This window comes from Cajanus cajan, chromosome 2 (assembly GCF_000230855.2).
Source record: "Cajanus cajan strain Asha chromosome 2, NIPB_CcT2T_4, whole genome shotgun sequence".
Taxonomy (NCBI): Eukaryota; Viridiplantae; Streptophyta; class Magnoliopsida; order Fabales; family Fabaceae; genus Cajanus; species Cajanus cajan.
In genome coordinates, this window is record NC_138518.1 from 5,126,855 (window position 1) to 5,136,297 (window position 9,443).

At 31.9% G+C, this 9,443-nt stretch overlaps 1 protein-coding gene across 1 annotated transcript; it reads left to right on the plus strand.

The window, feature by feature from the left end:
• The first annotated feature begins 2,913 nt into the window (after positions 1–2,913).
• On the plus strand, positions 2,914–9,022 carry LOC109788558 (3-dehydroquinate synthase). Its single transcript, XM_020347305.3, has 9 exons — positions 2,914–3,409; positions 4,210–4,376; positions 5,080–5,178; positions 5,308–5,376; positions 5,455–5,595; positions 5,685–5,774; positions 6,443–6,610; positions 8,505–8,580; positions 8,658–9,022. Exons 1-9 carry the CDS (start codon positions 2,929–2,931, stop codon positions 8,783–8,785), a joined length of 1,419 nt encoding a protein of 472 aa, XP_020202894.2. The 5' UTR covers positions 2,914–2,928; the 3' UTR covers positions 8,786–9,022.
• Positions 9,023–9,443: the final 421 nt, after the last annotated feature.

A 9,443-nucleotide genomic window follows, 5' to 3' on the forward strand; every position in this document is an offset into this window, starting at 1 on the left:
ATCCATATCCGTCGGAAATTTTCCGTCGGAAATTTACATTTTTCTTGTAGTGTATAGACTCGGAGGGGATCTCATGAGGCTTACAAACCACAAGCATTTTACACATGGGCCAATTCTGATTGGCTCACTAAAAGCTAAATACAGTAAAGGACCCTCGTGGGGTGTGACTCATACAACTAGACAAACTATTATGACTCAGACGATAAGAACGGGTACAAACAGAAGACCTACATGGTCATGACTCATATAAAATACAAACTGTCATACAAACTCATATACACACTTATTACACACTGATGGCAGACATGAGGGTAGATAGTACGAAAAATAGATTCTCATTATTAGCCCCTTTTGATAATGGGCTCGTGGCTAGGAGAGAGATTCAGATCTTATGCATCTGAATCGGAACAGTTGTCTATCATCAATTCAGCATAGTAATCATCTTCGTTGTTTTCTCCTAGATCATTAACTGTCTGGAATTGTTCATCAGACACGTAATACTCAGTTCTGCTCATGAAAGTATTGATACCCTGATGGCTTGACTGGGTAGGAATGAACCGACTTTGTGATGAGCTGGCTTCTTCTTGGCTCTTTTGTTGGATTTTTTCTTCCTTGAGATGGTTGATCAATTGTGTCCTGTAACTCTGATCTGGTGGATATGTCTCAAAGGTTCCCCAGAAATAAGCTTCATTCTTAGACCACAGTTGTCCTGTTGGTTTCTGGAAATAAGGGCGACTGATGATGGCTATGGAAGTCAAAGACTCACATTGTTTTTTGCTTTTCCCCATTTGATTCTTTTGAAAATCAAGAACCTTTTTTAACTCACTTCTCCACCATGGGAGAGGTGAAAACCATTCTAATAGAGTCCAGAATAAAAATTCTGCCTTGTCTGGATTTATCATAATATTGTAAGCTGATTGCGTCCTCAGAGCAATTGCAATTAGATGTTGGACAGTTTTACACCATAAGGCCCAGAGAGTTGGTTCACACAAATCCCAACCAATTTCACAGAATAATTCAAAAATTCCAGGATGGTCTTCTATTGGATCAAACATGGATGGAGGGATGATTTTAAACTTTAAAGTCTCGTGAAGATAATAAAAATAATGAGCTTTAGCGAATTGGATAATTTCTTCAAGACTGTTAGGTTTAAAACCAGGAGTATATAGCTTTCTTGTTTTTGCAGTATCAGGTAATGGTTTCACCATGAAAATTAATGGAAAGTTATAGGTGGATGATATGATTATGACTGGGTTTTGAGGTCTCGACAGGAAATCAGGAATGAGGTTGTGTTTTCCTTTGATATGTTTAACAGTGAAGTCATACCTGGAAAACCAATCTTTCAGTCTTAGGATATGAGGTTCAGGTGGCAATTTGTTTTTGAAATCCAGAATTTTGGGAAAAGAGGAATTATCCATTTGAACTTCAAAATGATATCCTCGCAGGTGGAAATCAAACTTCTTGATTCCATTCTTTACAGCCAGTTCTTCCTTGTAGGTGGTGTGATAATGCTTTTCTGCTTCTTTGAATTGTCCACTAGCATGTCCACAATAGAATTTTTTCCCGTTTAATAGGTCTACATTACCCACATAAAAATAACGCTATAAAAAATCAACAATAAAAACTAAAAAAGATTAAAAAATATAAATATACAAGTTGAAATTATCTATTTTAAATTATAAATATTAAAAAGTAAAATAAATGAAATTATAAAGGTTAAAAAATTATTTTAACCAAAATTATATTACAGCTATATACCAATTGTATAATCTACCACTTAAATTTTCTTTTATTATTATTATTATACCAACAATTAGTTGATATCCATATTTTTTACTTGTCATTGTAACTCCTCTAGATAGTATTTCTTTTCTGTATTTCAAATATTTCATACAATGCCCAACGAATTAATAGGCATTCTTCTAATGATTTTGGTACATTATTAACAGAAATTCCAAAAACTCATTTTGGTGTCCTATACCAACAATCATCTTTTTATTGGTACCGATACCCAAAAAACATTACCAATTTACAAAACCTTTAACTCACTACAACACAAATAATTTTTAACAATATTTAAAAAATATTACTTAATTATATAAAAATGTTATTAATTTGTTTTAGCAATATATTGTCAAATATTGTATATAGTTTATGTTGTTAAAGATTTTTAATAACATTTTTATATAATTAGATAACATTTTTCAAATGTTAGAAAAATAATATTTTTGTAACATTTTAATGATGCTGCCAATATTTTGTTAATTTTATAAAATGATAATTAATTTTAATTTAGATATATTACTATCAATTATTATATTTTTATGCCTCTTAAATTCGTAGGAGTTTTTTGAGAGAAGATTAAAGATATTATTAATTAGTTACCACTAATTATATATAAAATATCAAATTTCATTTATCTTAAGTATAACTATATAGTTATATATACTCTTTATAAGTTATTAATCTATTCGATGTGTGACTTTAATTATGGGTAACAATTAGAGATAAGAGAAATATATTTTTTTTACTCGATGTGGAACTTTGATTTTAGAAGTAATTATAATAATATTTTTCAAAAAAAATGTTACAAAATAATCTATGTTAACTTTAATTTTGAAAATAATTAAAAAAAATAATATTAAAAATGTTATTCTATCTTTAATAATATTTTTTAGAAAAATATTATAAAATAATTTATTTATTTAATATATAATAATATTTTAATAAATATAAATAAGAAAATGTTGCTGAAGAATTAAAATTTAGTAAGTAATTCAATTTTAAAATAAAATATTATGTCATGTAGGTTGTTTTTATGACCCTTCCTAATGGATGTCAATGTGTCAGCACCTAAGTATGGTACCCACTATCCAATCCAGGTTCTAGTTGGGCCAATGTCACGTGATCCAGTACAAAAAAACAATAATGTCACGTGACTCAAAGAGGATGAGGTGCTGGAACCGAAAAGAAAATAGAAAAAAAAATAAAATAAAAATTTCGCTGAGGTTGTTGCTGACACAGTCACTGGTTGCTGTTGCAGAGAAAGAACAGCAACATAGGATGGCACTGTCGTCACACATTTGCATCTCACACTTCACTTCACCTCCTTCATCTCTCTCGGCTTCTTCCCTTCGATTGTCTTCGTTATACACCCTCTCGAGTCGCAACATCCGTGGAACAAACCTTAATTCTCTTCATTCTGAGAAGATCCTTTTGCGGCATAAGCATAATAGCCCTTGTTCCTCAATGTCTTCTTCTCAGACATCGTTGGATGGGACAGGTAAACGATCCAAGAGAGTTTGGATATGGACCAGCAACAAGCAGGTCATGACTGCAGCAGTAGAGAGAGGATGGAACACTTTCGTTTTTCCATCGCACCATCGACAACTTGCTCATGATTGGTCTTGTAAGTTCTTCGTTTGGAAGGAAATTCTATTACCCATTTGTTGTTTTTTCCTTTTTGAGTTTACATTTGATCGGCACATCGTTAAAAATACTAGCTTTTGTTGTGGTAGACATACTTTTAGAATAATTTGTTGATACATAGTAGAGGGAAGTTTGATTTTGATAGAGCGCAAGTGTAAGGATCTTTATATTGTGGATCAATTAAAAATAACCCAGATATGATTTTTAATGTAATTATTGCAAAAGTCATTTTCTTTTAATTACATGGCAATGCATGAATGGATGACACTGGAAAATAATTTTACGGTGTCCGTGTATTTCAATTGAAATCTAGTGGGAAAATGTTTTGTAGTGATTTTGATCAAAATTAAATCCCTTTCTTTTTGTTGTATTCAAGTGTTGGCAATAACTATAAGGATTAAGGATAAGATGACCATAATTGTTTTTTTACATATGGGTCTGATTGGATAAACTTCTAGGGAAAAAAGATAGAATGGAAAATCCAAATAAACTTTTCCATGAGTTAATTTAGTTTATGCATAGGTTAAAAATAAGATTTTGTAGAAGTTAAAGGAGAGAGCTTCCGCAAATTAGCTTATGCACAGACTAATTGTAGCTTAAGAAGAAACTTATTTCATTTTTTCTTTCCTAGAAATGTTTTTGGAGAAGTTTACACAAATACACCCACAATTGTATTTTGGTGATGAGTAAAATGGAGCTTGTGTTAGTGATGGATTGGATAGTGTACTACTAGCATATCTAATTTTATGAATTTGGAATTTTGGTCTTGATGGGGCACAGCTATTGCGGTAATATGCCCTCTTTTTGTTAGTGAGCGGGTGATTTTGGATGGACAGAATACAAGGGTAGCCACAATTTTTGACGTTTCGACTCCAGAGGAGCTAGAGGGACTTAGACCGGAGGATGAGCAGGCAGAGAACATTGTAGTTAATTTATTAGATTGGCAGGTATGCTCGTTGTAGTCTGCTATAAGAATTATGATGGAATAGTTTACATACTTTCATCCATATTATTTTTTCTATTGTTTATACACCAATTTGCTTTGCAAGAGGATAAGATCAACTTGTTTCTCTAGTTAAAGTTTGAAATGTCCTACTTGAGCTTTTATCGGAAGCTGGGAGATTTTGCTTGTTTATGCTCTAGTTCTGGCTCATGGTTTCGTTGTATAAGTGAGAAATGGGCTAGGAGTAGGACATATCAGTTGTAATCAATACCTTGTTGGAAATGTGTTGTATATAACATTATAACTTCAGCTAGCTCAGTACTTCGGTTAGCTATGAAATTGATCCGATCTACTGAGCTATCAAATTATTTGATTAATTTATGGGTTTTGTTATTATTATTATTATGATGATAATGATGGCGATGACGACAACTACTACCCTTTATATGAATGTTATTCTATCTGTGATTTACAATCGTATATATAAATTTACTCTAAAATATAGTTATGTTTGTGATTCTAAGACCTCCAATTTAACTCTTAATGAATTTGATTGCATCACCTCGAAAACCATTCTTTTTCTGGCTTGATCTTTTCTGACTTCAATTTGTTGCAACAAAATCTAGTGTCTTTTAAAGTGTAATAGTTTGTTTTCAATAATTGTGATTTATCATCTTCAACAATTTTCCTTGTTTGCAATTTCTCAGGTAATACCTGCAGAAAATATCATTGCTGCATTTCAAAGCAGCCATAAGACCGTGTTTGCCATATCTAATAATACATCTGAAGCTCAGGTGTTTCTCGAGGTATATACTTACTAGGAGACTAATCTAGTAAACTTTCCAGAGTTGAAGCTCGTGTGACTGTATATAATAACACTCTTTTACTTTCAGTTTGAACTCTCTCCTTACAGTTGCAACCCTTGGATTTTATAGGCACTTGAACATGGTTTAGATGGCATAATTATGAAAGTAGAAGATGTTGAACCTGTTCTTGAGCTAAAGGTATTCTATACCTAGGTGAGACTTCTTCAATAATGAGGCTTCACCTCTTATTTCAGATTTTCAGTTGGAAACTTTCAGGAATATTTTGACAGAAGAATGGAAGAAAGTAATCTACTGAGCTTGACCAAAGCCACCGTGACACATATTCAAGTGGCTGGAATGGGGGATCGTGTTTGCGTAGATCTCTGCAGTCTCATGAGACCTGGTGAAGGACTTCTTGTATGTATCCATTTCCTATGCAATGGTTAAACTATTTCTTGGCTAATCTAGTGAAGCTGCAGTTCTTACTGCCCGAATATTTTCAACAGGTTGGATCTTTTGCCAGAGGATTATTTCTTGTTCACTCAGAATGTTTGGAGTCAAATTACATTGCAAGCCGGCCTTTTCGGGTGAATGCAGTAAGTTGTTTATTCAAGCCTTGAGCTTGAAATTAATATTTTCCTTGCCTTTGATCTCGGATAAAATTACCCCTCTTATCTTTACAATTCACAACAATGGGGTGACAGTGAGACCAGAAATCAAAACTGCTTGGGAAAAGGAATCTGTGATGGTGTATAACACTCATAATCCGATGTGGGTTTTGTACTAAATTAGGATTTGATAGCATATATAATCATTACAAGATATATTTATTGCTATTGGATGTAAAGATTTTTTATTTATAAGGAAATTTTGATTTGCACTAAATTAGGATTCGTTTACCTTCAAAGCAGACTTTGGACAAGCTTTTAATATAGTAGTGTATTACCCATGATCATTTACTTTTTCATTTTGTTTTCATGAATGTTGAATATAATTTACACAATCAAGAAGTAGTGTCAGCACATGTTGTGGGATCGGTAATATTGTCAAATTGTCATCTGATAGCTGAAATTATTCTGAACTTGCATGTCTCATTTTGTTAGTTTAATTAATTTCTTGAAGATGAAAGTTTGATGTTTTTAATACTTTTGTTTTTGGTAGTTTTTTGCATTCTTGTTGTTTTTGGAATTTCCACTTTAAAAGTTAATTATCATGCCAACAGAAATTGTATGAATTCTTTTTAACCAATTACTTATCATAACAGGGACCAGTGCATGCTTATGTTGCTGTTCCAGGAGGCAGAACATGCTACCTGTCAGAATTAAAATCAGGGAAAGAAGTGATTGTAGTTGATCAACAGGGTCATCAACGAATTGCAATTGTTGGGCGTGTAAAGATAGAAAGTAGACCACTAATCCTTGTGGAGGCAGAGGTTTGTGTATGCATTATAGGAAAAATTGATTGAAAGGAGTATTTCTTTTTGTTTTTTAACTTGATTTATTTAATGAGGGTGCTGTGGTACATTCTTTCTGGAATATATCACGCTAGTCTAATAAATATATTCTTAAAGCTGTAGCGGTTGATAATACACTGTGGGATTATTAACTACTCTTAAAGGGTGTTCGGAAACTCCTAGAAATTTGATATCTAAGTTCAATGGGTCATATTTTAAAAACGATTCTTAAGGAAACCAATTTTGAGAAAAAAATAATTCTTAAAAAAAAAAAATTAACATTTCATAGTTTGGTTTTTTTCCTAGTCCAACTTTTCCTTATGCCCTCTCCCTCTTCATTTCCCCCTTGTCCTTTCCAACTAGATCTAAAGGGTGGTTAATGGATAAGATATAATTGTAGAAACCACTCATTTATCAATTGTCAATAAGCATGCTAGGTATTTTCAATTTAAAAATAGATACATAAAACTGGTTTAAAACAAACTTTAACCAAAGTTTGAGCTGAACCTACTTGCAAAATAACCTGAACTTATATGATTGTCTTATTTCAAGTAGTTCTATATTAGCATTTCAAGGTGCCATGATGCATGATGTAGTATTCTGTGGTATAATATTCATTTCCAAAGCTTTCAATTGTTTGTTATTTTTTTTAAATTGCACCAATAATCTTGTGTATTACTCTTCTGTTTTTTTACCATAAGATCTCTTTTGCATATATAGATTTGAAAATGAACTGCCATTTCAAATATAATTGTTTTACACAAGCCGTTCCTACCATTACAAAGCATTAATGTATACTGAAGAGTTTCCAGGAGTTCCTCACTCTATGCCATCAATAAAAATACCAAAAAGTCTAATATAGTGTTTGGTTGGAAGAAAATGAAGGGGAAGGGAGACATTTTTATAAAAAAAAAATTGTTTGGTTTAATTTTTAGGAGGGAAATGGAGCGGAGCAAAATCTCTCCTCATGTAATTTTTTCCTCCCTTCCAATATTGGAGGAATTTGGAGAGAAGAGAAATTTTAAAACATTTTTAATACAATTTCTAAAATATTGTTAATTATTTTTTTAAAATTTAAAATTATAAAGATATAAAAGTAAATTATTTTTTAAGTTCTCTCGTGAACCAAACAAAAAAAAACTCTCTCTCCTCCTTTTTTTCTTCTTAACTAAACAAAATTTCTATTTCTTCTCATTCGTTCCCCTCCATTAAAATCCTTATTCTCCTTCTCCTCCTTTAAACTAAACAAATCCTTAATAATTGTACATTAAGATTGAACTTCAAATGTGAAAGCTGTGTTTAATGCTGACCACCTTGTGAAAAATGTTTAATTTTAATATATATAACCATCGTGCATGCATATCTGATAGATCTATCGTGTGGAAATTCAGAAGCTGAAGATACAACCACCATTGTATATACATTTGAAGCTGAAACATATATAAATTGTTCAGAGACTTTTATCATGGAGCTATAGCTAGTTTTCTCCAAAACAACTGTCTTCATTGTTACCAAACTTCAATTCGGACTAACATTAGAATGAGAGTGAACATAAAAGTTAAAATTGTTATCTTGGGTTGAAATGACTATAATTATACCAAGATAGCATAGCAGTAATATACAGTAACTGGGGTTGAATAGAGTCGTTTTCCATGTTCTTATTTTGTTGAATGAGTATTAGACTATGAGATATCGTTCAAATGTTTTGAGCAATATTGTAAAATTATGGTTGAGCATTGTGTGGCAGCAAAGAACAAAATTTTCATTGTCATTTGAACAAATCATAGTTTATGACTATTTCAGTTACTTCTATTGCTGTTTGCTGATACCTATCCAAAATTCTGATTTGGTAATAATAATTGTCTCATTTCAGATAGAATCAGATAATCAAGCTATCAGTATCCTTTTACAGAATGCAGAAACAGTTGCCTTGGTTTGTCCCCCACAAGGTAATTCCGTCATTTTTTCTTTCTATTTTCTGGTAGTTTGTTGAGTTTCCTAAAGTGTTGTTTATTGCCCTATTCAGGAAATACACTGTTAAAAACTGCCATTCCTGTGACCTCACTCAAAGTTGGAGATGAAATTCTGCTGAGAGTACAAGGAGGTGCTCGGCATACGGGAATAGAGATTCAAGAATTTATAGTTGAGAAATGAACAAGTAATAATGAGAATTCAAGTTCTAATATTCATTCAATTTGTAAATTTATGTTCTCCTTGCAGCTATGAAGATATAGTAGATTATGAACGGGTCAGAAATGTGGAAAAAGACAGCTTATATTTTGATATACACAATGACATTGAAGCTGTTGAGTTAGAGCCTCTTTGGATACAAGGTAGAAATGTTTTAAAAGTTTCTTTCCTGAAAATAAAGAGTATTTTTCAGTAAAGAAACTCAAATATTTCTAAGCTCTATTCAAACAGACTCTTTGACTGGTCCAAGGGAGACTAACATGATTGCACTTCAGCAATCATTCTTAGAACTGTTGGTGCAACCACCAAATGCCTTAGTCTCACCATCTGGTTGGAACTCCAAATGCATGCTGGATGGAAGTAGCTCTCCATTTCCTTCTTTCAAAGGATTTAGGGGTATATGAACTGACGGTTTACATTGGATACATCTAACTAAACATTGCATAAATTTTTTACAAAATTTTAAGAACTTGAATTATCTTTTTGGTCATTATAATTTTATAAACTTCTTATAATTAAAAGTGTTTCATTTTAATTTTTATACATACTATTTTTGTTTTCTTTTAGCCTTTGAAGTTTATTGCTATAAAGACTGAAAATAAAATTTATAAAATTATAGACT